Source organism: Equus asinus, chromosome 29 (assembly GCF_041296235.1).
Source record: "Equus asinus isolate D_3611 breed Donkey chromosome 29, EquAss-T2T_v2, whole genome shotgun sequence".
Taxonomy (NCBI): Eukaryota; Metazoa; Chordata; class Mammalia; order Perissodactyla; family Equidae; genus Equus; species Equus asinus.
The window spans coordinates 33,496,119-33,509,561 of NC_091818.1; the positions used below are offsets into that span (position 1 = coordinate 33,496,119).

Here is a 13,443-nt window from a genome sequence, read left to right on the forward strand (position 1 = left end):
CTGAGTCACTATTATAACTTAGATTCAAGAGACTTTTGACTTTAGCCCCATCCAAGCAGGACATGCTGTTTTGATTTAGATCCCATAAGTAGGGACATCTGACTTGAATGAAGCATGATGGGTTGGCTTCTTTTGAGGAAGGAAAAAGAGAATTTTCTCATGGGAGTACATGACAGCTTTGGACATGCTGATGATTGGAGAATAAGCCCCACTGAACAAGAAGAGAAGAGGCTCTCTCTTCCATCTTTCTTGGAGAAAGTGCTCATGAGAAGCGACTCTGATGGCCATGCCACACCAGAGGTCAGGATCTGCCCATGTGCATCCTTCCTTTTGATCTGTGTGACGTGAGTGGCAGCTGGGAGAAAAGAAAGTGGCTTCAGTGAGGGCTACAGAGTCATATAAAAGTACAAGGGCTAGAAAGACTCTTATGGGTCTTCTGGTCCAGACAGTGGTGTTGGAGCCAGCTCATACCCACTTGTGAGAGTCAGTTGTTAATTTTCACGAGTTTTGCATTTGAGTTGTAAGATATAGCCATTATTAAAATTAAGTTATATAAATTTAGACGTAAATAAATTATATTAAAAACAAAGGTAGTAAATACTCAAAATCCATCGCTTCCTAATTATTTGACTACACTTCGCTGTCATCTATGCTCTTGAGATTATCTATGTCTGTTGTATCTGTCTGTTGGAAAGGCTATCAATGTTGTGTGACAGTAGCTGGAAGTCAGACATAGTGCAGATAAGTGGAGACATATTTCCACATATCAAAGAGAGCAAGACAATTTTTGATCAGAATGTTGGCCAGCTGACATCTATGAGAAGGCTTGTTCTTCGGAGGATTTCCTTTGAGGCTGATACCAGAGCTCCAGCAAATGGTACAAATTAAGGCTCTTTCCTTCCAGAATGCCAGTTATTAAACATTCACCAGCACCCCATTGGGCCCAGCCCACTCGTGTTTGTGCATGAGACCGGGGCACAGAGATAACAGACGCTTGTGCAAAGTCCTGTAGCCAGTAGCCGGTATGGCCAAGACTCAACTTGGGCTCTGGTGCCTGCCTAGCTGCTCCTTCTATTACGTGGCACAGAGACGTTCATAGTGAAAGGCACAAGGGTTCGGGGTCAGGTTTAGCTCTGAGCATTTTTCTCCAGGGCTTCTCTATCATTGGTAAATCTCTGTAGGGAATAGGGTCCTAAACGAGGAAAAAGGATGATTAACACAGAAAGCAAATGCAATTGCCAAAGGGGTGGTCATCTACTCTCTGGTGATCAGTAAGAGGGACAAGTCCAGAGGGGGCAGAAACCCGATACTGAGGTCTGGCCCTAATGCATTGTGACAAAATGATTGAATGGAAGAATGACTGAAGCATGAATAACACTTATCACCTCCTGATATTATGTTATATATGTCTCTGCTAATTTATTTTACATCTCCCCATAACAATGTAAGCTCCATGAAGGCAGGGACCTTGTCTTGTGTGCCACTGTACACCCGGCTCCCAGAATAGTGCCTGCCACATATTAAGTGCTCAATAAATGTTTTTGAATGAATGAATGAACCAGCCCTGCCACTTCTTGGCATTTTATAGTACCTACTCCCAGGGGAAGTTTGGCCCAGAGGAGTATGCCTGGTGGAGTCCAGCATGGGGGACCCTCTAACCATTTGTCGGGCTGCTAGACTCTCAGTGACCATCATTTCTCTTTCTTCTTAGATGACGGAGGGCCGTCGATGTCAAGTACATCTTCTTGATGACAGGAAGCTGGAACTCCTAGTACAGGTAAACGACTTTTGGCCAACTTTCTGAGTTTCGTCTGAGACTGGTATGGTTCAGACTTTGATTCAGCTGAGGGGAGGGGGAGAATGTAAACTGTGTTTAAATCTATCTATTAAAATCTTTGCGAGAAGGAGTAGGACACCCCGTGGTATTTTTGTCTGCGTGCGTGCTACTTTTGTGCATGCTGTTTCTTTGTACACCGTGCCTGAGCCATTCAAGGCCAGATGTGAATCTAACCTATTGTTGCCAATGTCTCAAAAAGGAAATTCCATAACTGCCATTAGCTATTCTTTCTGCTTGGAAGGAGTTAACCTATAATCTAACCTAAATAACTCTTGCTGCAACTAAAACTGGTTTAGTTGTTGTCTTTGCTCAGAGAGGGGTAGAAAACGGTTCTTTATTTTCAAGTTAAGCGTTTTTAGATGTGAAGGAAGAGACGCAGTCTCTTGGCTCTGTCTCCCTCTAAGAGCTGAGTGATCCCCTTGCCCCATCCCGTGGATCAGTATTGCCATCACTGTTGAACATCTGGAGAAACTGACACACAGCAAATCAATCAATTTATCTCCAAACTAAGAAGACATCAGTGTCAGAGAAGTGAGAGGAGTCGTTAGAATCATAGACCCTGGTCTTGTTCTGTTTACTCTTGAAAAAAATCATTTGTTTTACCCAGAGCCCTGAGGAAGATGAACTATCCAAACTTGATTTAAAGAGCTTAATTCAAAATCTACTGTTTGACTCTAACTTCTATAATAATATAGTTCTATGTTTAGAATGTGCTTAGATATAGAATATGCTTGATATTCTCAAATGTCTGTCAGATTCTTAGGGCAGTGCTCCTCATTATCCATCACATTTTGCCACGAAGAAGCTACTGTTCATCACTGTTGAAACGACACTCACGTGCTAATTCACTGGGGGAAATAATGCTGCATCGATGGGGAGATTCACGTGTAAATACTCTGATCTCCTGTTCCCTGTACGTGCTGCTTGTATTTGAAAATATTCAAATGGCTAACTTAAAGAATTAATACTTTTAATAGGATTTAAATTATAAAGGCATTATAACTGCAACGTAGGAAACAGAGAAAATAGGAAGAAGCTCATAATCATAGCACACTAATTCAACTGCTATTCTCATTTTCAGCAGGTCACTTTCCAGCATTTGTTGTATTTATATTTCTTACATGGTTGTGATCATAATGTGTGTAATTCTATATATTTTACTTTCCCACCAAACATTGTCTTTCACTAGTGTTTTCCAAGTTGCTGTAAATTGTCATCTTTAATAGCTGCATAAATTGCCGAAATGGATATACCATTATTATCTAATCATTTAGCCATTTAAGAGGTTTGTTTTTTCTTTTACAATTTTTCTACTATTACCAATAACTGCTGTGATTAATTTATCCATGTGTATAGAGTTCTCCCGTGTTTTGGATTATGTCCTTATTAGGCTAATTCCAAGATTTACAGTTATTAAGAGTCGAACTTGTGGATGAGATTTGAGGGGGTAAGACAGTAGGCAGGAACCGTGAAGTGAGCCAGATCTCTTCAATTAGCAAAATCACTAATAAAGCATTTAAAACTTTAAATTTCTCAGAGTCAGCCTGAAGAGTTTATAAGGTGGGTGGGCTGATGTGTTTTAGATGCTTTTTTCCTATCAACACTTAGAGGCTTAGAAAGCAGCCGCTCTCTGAGACAGGAAAGGAGACCTCAAGTGGCAGTGAAGTTGGAGTCAATTGGCCAGCCTGCCCTGGGAAAATATGAATGAGGCCATCTGACATGGACTTGAGTCACAGAAAAGATATTTAATTACTGATGTGCACAGTTTTGGAAAGGTCGTCCCCAACCGTTCGCAATCAAGAAAATGTTGAATTAGGTCAAACAAGAGCAGTTCACACTCTCTCCATTCCTTTCTAGAACACGCTTCACATGTTATCCCCTCTTCCTAGAACATTTTCCTTCTTACTCCCGTCCCTGTACCTGCCTGGTTTTTGTTGGGCCCTCAGTGCACAGCTTAGGAGGCACTTTCCCCTCAAAGCTTTCCCTGGTCCCACCCTCTGCCCCTTCTAAGTCTGGGTCTTTGCTGACCCCGCCCGGTTCACTTGTCAGCTTTTCCTAGAGCCTCTATCAATTTGAAGGCTGGGTCGGTGTGATGATCACTGTGTATCCCCGAGACCCAGCACAATGCCTGGCACATATGCCAAGAACTAAATCCTTGTTGAATGAAAGACCGGGCGAATCCTAAGATGCCCTGGTGTTACTTGCCCAAAGGACTTCTTGCCATAGAACCAGTTGCTTGGCAAGAGGTAGTTTAGCACAGAAAGAAAATAAATAAAGAAGGGACGATTCTAAACTCCTTTCTGCATGCTTGTGGATGGAGTGGGCTTCAGCAAAACTTGGAGAAACAGGTTAAAACTATTGAACAAAAGCCAATTTCATCACAGGACTTTTCTTCTCCTCTACAACGTTCTGTTGTCCAGGAGCATCTTCTTTTGACAAAATCCTTTCTAGAGGGAATCCCTATTCTCCAGCCCATTTGAACCCATCTCTAGGTTTTTAATAATGTTAAATCTAATGTTTTTAATAGCAGAAAACATTTGGACCCCATAACCCTCTTTTGGGTATTTTAAGTTTGTAGAGTGACAACCTTTCAGATTCGTTTACGCTTTAGTCACTCAAGCATATTGAGTGCTGAAGGTTTTGTGGCTGCTGCTGTTAAGAACCATTTCAGAATATTTGTGATAAGCCTTAGACTAAGCAATGCCTTTTGACCTGAAGTTGGGGAGATGGGAAGGCGTGGGTACCGTTTACCTGATGAGGTTTACAAGACGGAGAGGAAGGTTTCGAGGAAATGCTTACCTCCCGCGGAGAAGCAGACAGGTTTACACAAGGGTGACTGACTGAAAGATGTTAGTCAGGAGGGGCAGAGGTGGGAAGTCTAGTTTTTCAGCCACTAAACTCACAGGGTGACAGATACGTCAAAGGTGACACCTCAAATATTAAGAAGCAGGAAAATTCCAACAGCACAAGTGTTATAAGAGTTAGCTGACTTGGAATCAAGAACTATCAAGAATGGCTTCCTACCAGAAGGATGCTGGCAACCAGACAACTCCGGAGGTAATTTCTTACAGTGCTGTAGACATGGCTACTGGAGAGGTAGCGTTTCCTTTCTCTGGGTTGCAGAGCAAAATAACCATAATCGTAATATTTAATGCTTCTTAGAAAGCCCTTTGAGCTTACCGAATCTGTGCTTCCAAATCCGTGATTGCCCTCAGTAAATCCCACATTACCCTTATGGGAGAAAGGGCAAAGGTCAAGAGTGCACATACTAAGATTTAATATTTGAAAGGCTCATCTCTAAATCCACAGGCGGGTCCCTGACACCCACGACGTTACCACGTGACTCCTTAAGTCCTTAAATTCCACTTGAGGACAGCTGGAAGGATGATGTGAGCATTCAGTAATAAATCAAGCCTGCAGCTTTGCTCATGATGGGTGGCAGGTTATTCAGCCCCATCACCCTCCCATCCAAACCGGAGACAATGTCATTGGCCCTGTCATCTAAAATTATCTCAAGCAATCAGAAATGTACTCAAAGAAATGTACTCGAAAAAGCCAGCGTGGAAACGAGAGGCCGCCGTCATGTAAGACTCAGTTAGCCTGTTCCTGAAGCTTCCGTAGCTATAAGAGGGCACCATGTGTGTTCTATATTAAACCGAACTTCTCAAGTCTTGTCTTTCTGTGGTTACTCCTTTAAAATGACTTTCTGCATTTTTTGTGTGATCTGAATGCATACTTAGGGGTGCATTTTGAAAGCAAAGAAAGGGAAATTGCTTCAGCCTTAGGGAGAATAATTTAAATAAGACTGAGAAGAATTTCCTGACAGGGAGGGTCCATAGATGGAGTCCTGGAAGCCATTCAGAGGGAAGATTCCGGACTCTTTCTCTTGGGTTTCTTAAAAATAGAATAGATTTTCACTCAATTGGAATGGCTGAGGGTAGCCCTTCCTTATTAGGTTCTCTTGAGGCCTATGATACTGTAGGATATCCTACCTTACAGGAAGACGGGCCAGCACGAGAAAAATAGACGTGTGCCTTCTGCTCCTGGGGCCACCTCGTGTCAGGGCTTTTTCTCAGCAATTTAGATGAGTAGATATTATGTTCCATTGGCAGAATTTCTTCCCTTTGGTGATAGAGCGTAACAAATCTTGAGTCCTTTCCATCCCCCCAAGTCTGCCACAATGAACCTCACTTTTTGTTTTGTTTAGGACCCCACCCCATGATGTCAGGCAGTATTCCAGGATTACCAGGTCTCTGCCCTCTGACCCAGTCTCTCAGTGGGTTGGCAGCACATTTATAACCATCTACTTCTGTTAAAATAGAGGAACAGAGTGTCCTATGATTCTGAGAAGTGGAGCAAACTTCCACTAGTTGGTATTTCTCAAGAGAATTAACGACCGTAGACAGATTATGTACATGACACAGTGTTCCTAATCCTGAGAAAACCAGCAGGACAGAAACGTCAGGAAAGATTTAGAGCTGCACTGTGTAGTCTGGTTGGAGCATTGAAATGTGGCTCCAGACTGAGATGTACTAAAGTGTAAGATGCACACCAGAATTGGAAGGCTTTGTATGAAAAAAACAGTAAAATGTCTTATTACTGATTTTTATATTGATGATTCCTTGCTGAGATTGAAATGTTTTGGGTGTATTAGGTTAAAGAAAGCGTATAATTAAAATTAATCTCAGTTGATTCTTTTTCCTTGCTTAATATGGCTACTAAAAAATTTAAAATTTCAGAGGACTAGCCCGGTGGTGTAGTGCGGCCCGTTGTTTGCAGGTTCAGATCCTGGGTGTGGACCTAGCACTACTCATTAAGCCACACTCTGGTGGCATCCCACATACACCATAAGAATATGATTTTTATACAGTAAAAGCCTGAGACATGATGTAGTTCACCCGTAAGGTGGCAGCTCCGTTGGCCCCCAACACCAGCATCATAAATGACCTGGACTTAGACTTTGAACCTCATCTCAGGTCAAGAACTGAAGATGGGCTTACCCAGGTCGTTTCGCTTCTTTTAGTTTCTCATCTATGGAGTGAAGATTTAAACATGGGACACGGGATGATGAAGGATTTCCACATCATGGGTGAGCCTCAGGTATCGGGTGTGGAAGAAACTTTACAGCTTTATTTAAACTTAACAGATTAAATAACTGTTGCTTCTAGGCACTTTTCTTTGTCTGACAACAATGCTAGTGATAACTCCATCTTAAAGGTGAAGTAAGTTAATATGGGCTCTGACTAAAGTGACATTGAAGGCAAAGTAAATATCCTGGCCTATAATGGTCTTAAAAAAAAGAACTGTATATGGCGGCCAGCCTGATGAGTGGTTGAGTTTGTGTGCTCTGCTTCGGCAGCCCAGGGTTTGCAGGTTTGGGTCCCAGGCGCAGACGTACGCACTGCTCATCAGGCCATGCTGTGGCAGCGTCCCACATACAAAATAGAGGAAGATTGGCACAGCTGTTAGCTCAGGGACAATCTTCCTCAAGCAAAAAGAGGAAGATTGGCAACAGATGTTAGCTTAGGGCCACTCTTCCTCACCAAAAAAGAAAAACAAAACAAAGCTGTATATGACTTAAAAAAAATCTGGAACTCTTAATGGTGCTACCTAGAATAAATGAATTGACCTGTGTTCTCTACATGTGTGCACACACCCACGTACACGCTCGCCCTCCCACCCCATCCTCTCAGCTACTTCCGTGGTTTATAATATTCTTCTCTAAAAATACAAGGGATTGTTCTCTCTAACAAGTAAACTAGGAACTCCCCAAAACACACATTGCCAAGAAAAAAGAATACAGAGTTGATTCCATATCTTCTCAACTGAGAAGGGTGGTCTGAGTTGCTGGCTGGCCCCTCCAGTGAAGCATGAGCCAGGTCTGCCATCTGCTCCTGTCTGGTCTGAATCACCAGGAGGTACAGTCTCAGCTGGGGGCGGGAAGCCAGGTGCAGATGCTGGAAACAGACCGAGGGCCTCTGTGTTATGAACCTTCTGTCCAGGACCTCCCAGGCCACCAGGCCACCTCATAAAACAAGAGCCAAACGGGTGTCAGGCAGCACTGCTGTGGGCTGACTTCAAACTTTGCCACGATTGCCATCATCATTTATTAGGCTCCTCTCTGCAAACGGGGCACTCCACCAAATGAGCCAAACAGATGTCTTTCCAGCCCCTGGGAGTGGCTGATAATATTTAACATTTTAAAGGCACATGGTGAAGCCAATAGATATTAAGGTATAGATTAGAGAAAGATGACATCATGGTAATTCTACATGTAATCAAAATGCATTTAGTGACTTAGAGGAATAAGAAAGAGTCCGTAAAGTGTACTCTGGAATGACACAAGCAGCTAATGAGTTTCCCCTTGGCAAGGAGAGAGGGACCTGTACAGCTCCCCTTCTCCAGCCAGGGCCTTTACGGAAGAGTTGGTGAGCTCTGCTCTGGTTGAGAACAAAAGAGAATCCCAGTCTCCCCATGGGGCTGTGACTGAGGGAGGAGTGTCAGGATACATGAGATTGATGCAATCATCTGGGGACCTCCCCCCTCCCCAACACACAGACGCGCACACACACGCAGCTCCAGGACCAGACTGCTCAGCCAGGCACAGGGTGAGGAGAGAAGATCATATCCAGGGGCTGTTGGGGTCCAGGCTCTGGTTGCCTAGCAACAACCCCTTCTTCGCGCCCCTCCCCCATCTTGCCATCCTCTGCACACGCCCAGTTCTGTGCCCGCTTCTCCCTTGATGCTAATTTTAACCTATTGAAAGGACAGTTTCACGTGGTTCAAACTGAATGTCAAGAGAGAGAAAAGAAAAGCGGGGAGAAGACACAGGACATCTCCTTCCCTTCCAGGAATGACCCTCCAGAAAATTGATTTTATGGTTTTGTTTTCGCTTTTGTGTCACTGCTGAGTTGTCTTTTTCTTTGATGCCTTTGCAAAATCATTTCCACGTATTCTCCAAAGTAGCCCAATGGGAAGTGTTGGCAGATAAGGGACCTCAGAAGATGACTGTAAACTATGGGCTCCAAGTTTTTGTCTCCCTGCTAAAGAGGAATGAGAAAGACTGGTGTAGGGGTCGGGGTGGGGGGTTAAAATGAATTTAGCACACAGTGCAATTCAGCAAAATGTAATTGAGCTTATAGGGGCAAGACACACATAAAAACATGCACATGTGCGCACACCCCTAAGAAGAATATGGAAATGAGAGAAGACTGGCCATTTGGCAAGGATGGCGTCACAGAATCTGGGAGTTAACAAATCTGGGTGTTTTTGCTTTTTATCCATAACTCACAGATTGATTTTTGGCACATTGCTCAATTCAGATACTTGCTCATTTGGTAAATCTCCTTTGTTCGTTGACCACTGTCTATGCAGGTCTAAGTGTGCCCCGCTTTGGGGCAAGAGGTTCTATCTAGAGGTGAGAAATGATTTTTCAGCCTCTATAACTTTTTCCAAATCCAGGGGTAGGTATTCTTGTTCCTCAAATGGGCTGTGTGTTCCCACTGCTTGGTTTCGTGTCACTGGGATGGTCCCCTTTCTGGGTGCATCCTGTCCTTTGTCAGGATGGGGTGCAGGACGGTTGGAGGGGAGATCTTTTCATTCTGGCAGCCTCTGTGACGGTTGTCCTACCCAGCCCAAAGAAGGAAGGGAGGAAAGAAGGCAGGCAGGCAGGCCGGCCGGCCCTCTCCTGAGAAACGCGGAGTTGTCCAGTAGCAGAGGTGGTGGAGGAAGGAATCGAAAGGTCTGAGGACATCTCAGCTGCTCTGTATTTTCCCCTGACTTTGTCACCCTGTGGCCTTCCTCATAGCCCTTGAATCTCTCTGCTTTCCTGTTTCCTCCCTCACCTGGCACAGAACTAACAATTTCGCTGCCAAAGCAAAATGGGAGATTCCCAAATCGTGCCAAAGCGCCTTTCCCACACCTCAGCCACCTGCCAGGTATGTGTAAGTGACCCCCTTGGTGGCAGCTCAATTCCACATACCCACCCCAAACCCATTCCCCACTCCTCCTCAAATACAGCTTATCTTTTTCTTGCACCTCCTTCAAGGAGAGCCCCCCATTGTCCAAGGCAACCAAGAACCCAGACTCCTCTTTTGACTTCTTCCTCAGGTCCATTCCCATCCTGAAGTCTTGCCAGGTTTCCCCCTCTTAAGGAAATAACCTTCCGTCTCCGCTCGCACCATCACCCTTGTGTAGACATTGACCACGATGGACTCAACATCATCAACATGCTCATTGTCACTGCCCTGTTGGCTTGGAGTACTGCAGCAGCTTCCTCACCGACCTCTGTAATTCCATATTTATGGCCATCCCAATTTGTCCTGCACATCATAAGCAGATTATTCCTCAAGTACGACTTTGTGACATATCTCTGCTCAAAAGCCTTCAATAGTTCATCCTATTTAAATTTTTCTGTTGGACTCTTACGTCCGTTTATAACCTGACCCTGGCCTCCTTGCAAGAGCAGTATGTTAAAGAGGTATTAAAGAGTATACTTTTGCCCTGAACTGCCTACTCTCTGAGTGTGCCCTATGGTGTCACAGTTGCCACCCTTGGCCCGACAGAGCTGGGGTTCTGAACTTTACCATTGCAGGGAATTTTATCCATAGTAATAGAAGCCGCCATGTGACCCCGCTGTAGTCTTTTTAGACCAATGGTTCTCAAACTTCTTTTAGTTGCAAAATCCTTTGTGCAAAATCATATAAATGGAGGAAGTCTGAACCCCTCTCACTTTTCCTCTACCTCTAACAGGGGATTCCCCCGAGGGGTCTCAGCAGACCACTCAGGGTTTGGAAATCACTATTCTAGATAGAAACCAGATGATGGAAAATATATGTATCCTTTGCTTTATGCGAATGAGCACATTCCTGAACTGTTAAATGCAAATTGCGTTTTAATTACGTACGCCATCTTTTAAATGCTTTGGAAATTTTATACCTTAGTGATTAATCACCGCATTAGCTAATTGAGCCCTTTTTTCTATACCAGACTCTGTTCTGAGTGCTTCTTATGTGCTAAATCATCAGCTGATAATCAGCTCCACAACTTGATGAGCTTGGTAACCATTCCCACTTCTTCAATGAGGAAATTTAGGCACAGAGAAGTTAAATAACTCATTTGGAGTGGCTCAGCTGGTAAATAGTAGAGACCTGATTCAAAATCAGGCTGTCTGGCTCCAGAGGAAAAGCAGTGGCTCTAACCAGCACACTGAGAGCACAGACTCTGCGGCCAGACGGCCTGGCTTCACCACCTGGCCAGAATTCGAATCAGCCACGGTCAAGAAGCTACCGGCTCCGACACTTAGTAGCTCCGTCCCCTCGGCCAACTGCACAGCATTTTAAGCTTCAGTTTCTTTACCCGTGACCTGGGAATGATAGCTGCCTCCATGTTCCTCCTCTGATTTTGTCTGTGAATTGATTCTAAAACCTGCCCGTCAAGTTGTGATTAGGACTCCGTGAATTAGAACACGTAAACTGCTCAGACTTCCCGGTACCTCATCTCTTGGCCTGGAATCAGATGCCCAGGCTGGACTGCTTGGTAGCTGTGATACCCTGGGAAGGAAGCCATTTGCCTTTACTACGTCGTCTGTAAAATGGGAGGGTTAACTACCTCGGCCTTTTGGGGATGTGCTACCTAATTTATGGTGTTGTTATTCCTCATAATTTGGTCTTCGTTATGACTCTGTGCAAGGCTCAGCGGAGCATTTGTAGAGTTCAGTGTAAATTCACTTGACAAGAGGTGGGCTGACTGTCTATCAAAAATGTTGTAACTGCCTTAACCTCCCAGGCTGCCCAACACATCATCCCCTGATCTTTTCATGCACACTGGTTATCACCACTAGTCCTTCCAATGTCATGTGCGACTCATAGGACAAGGTCATATGAGGACAGACAGGATATAAATGGACGTGTGTTCGCGCAGAGTCCTGATAACCGTCCAGATAAGTGAATCTGGTTTTGACCTCCGATGATGTCAAAGCATGCTAATCACTCGTCATCCTTGAGAATAAAATAGAAAAAAATGATCTTGATGGTCGCAGCCAAGTATTTTATAAATGACTCTATCCGTAATGCTTTGCGTTAGATGGTCCTGAAGCGCAATTGTATGCAAATAGATCATACCGGCTGTGACGTGTGGGAGGGTAAAAACTAGAGGCAAATAGTATTGCTTATAAATGAGTTAGTGATGGGTTTCCCAGCCCGTTACTCACAAAATCGTGTTCTCACAAGTTCACGCGTTCACCGTTGTTTCCCACTGAGGCCTGTACTCTTTACAGAGGCTGCGGTGCATGAGCCAGATTTTGTAGCGCATGGCGGGATGGACATTTTTGGGCTTTCACATGTGTCGTGCACGACTCTGCAAGGCTCAGAAGAACTCAAGCCCAACCAGCCTGCTGGGATCCCAGCAATCTTTGATGGTTCCCGGGAGAACCTCATGGCTCCGGAAATGCCTCACTGCCAGTTCACAACGGGCCGCAACTTTTTTCGTTTAGGGGAGAAGATTTTAAAAATCTCACGTGGAGTCCTTTGAGGGCAGCAACAGATCAGGCCAGTGATTCTTGCATGTTAAATTGTTGAGAGATCTTAATTGCATTACTAGATTGAAGTGAGCCATAGGTCAGTCTGATAAAAATCCTTTCGTAGCCTTCCTTACTCTTGTGATCGTGTCAGTGATTTATGAAGTAACAGAGGGACGATCAGTAGACTCGTAGAAGGGTGTGTTCAAACTGTAATAATCCTCCAGATTTCCTCAGTTCTCCACTTCATTTTACTACATATCCGTAACAGAGTCAGAGAGGTGTGGGGAAATCGCTGACTTCTCACTGCATTTCAGAGATTAGTAAAATGGTATGTAAACTAATGCATACATGACATCGAAATGCCTTCAGCATTCATTTGGCCCTGTCACACACACACCCATACACACACACACATACACAACGATGCATAAATCTTAGGCAGTTAGCACTTCCACGTAACCCTTAGTTCAACGGCAGTGTTCTTGCCAAATTGTATTCATGAGCATGAAAAAAATAATCTTTCTGTCCAGCTTCACCCTGAGCACCGTGAAATTAAATGCAGTTAATTTTAGGGAAGTTTTGTGGCTCCTTGACTTGTGTCCTTCCCATCTGTCTGGCCACACTGGTCATGGTTCTGGCTGCAGCAACCCACGTACCGCATCTTCACACCTCAACGACTGAAAGCAGCAAAGGGAGTTTCTCCTCCCGTTTCTCTTTTTATCATGGAGGAAGGACCTTCCCCGATGGCTTTCCCATCCCTCACTTCCCGACTCCACCACAGACCGTGGTTGGTTCACATTCCCATATCTGAACCAGTCAATGGAATTAATGTGATGGGCTTAAGCCGGTGGTTCTCGAAGTGTTGTCCTGGATCAGTAGCATCAGCATCACTTGGGAAGATGTTAGAAATGCAAGTTCTTGGGCTCCACCCAGCTGTACTCTCGGGGTGGGGTCCATTGACAGTGCTAGGATCTGCTCCAGTGCGGTGGTCTGCATGCTTTCCCAGCACACTGTATATTGAGGCAGTAAGAACTGAACGTGGAGGAGAGTACAGATCTGGGTATCTTTCTGGAGCTTCTTTCGGTGG

At 44.4% G+C, this 13,443-nt stretch overlaps 1 protein-coding gene across 12 annotated transcripts in view; it reads left to right on the forward strand.

The window, feature by feature from the left end:
- FRMD4A (FERM domain containing 4A) overlaps window positions 1–13,443 on the forward strand; it is a 584,597-nt gene that overhangs the window by 398,391 nt on the left and 172,763 nt on the right. For all 12 annotated transcript variants that reach the window (XM_070500878.1, XM_070500880.1, XM_070500879.1 and 9 more), the window contains one exon: window positions 1,712–1,777. In XM_070500878.1, the coding sequence (XP_070356979.1) occupies window positions 1,712–1,777 (66 nt within the window). The remainder of the gene's footprint in view (window positions 1–1,711; window positions 1,778–13,443) is intronic.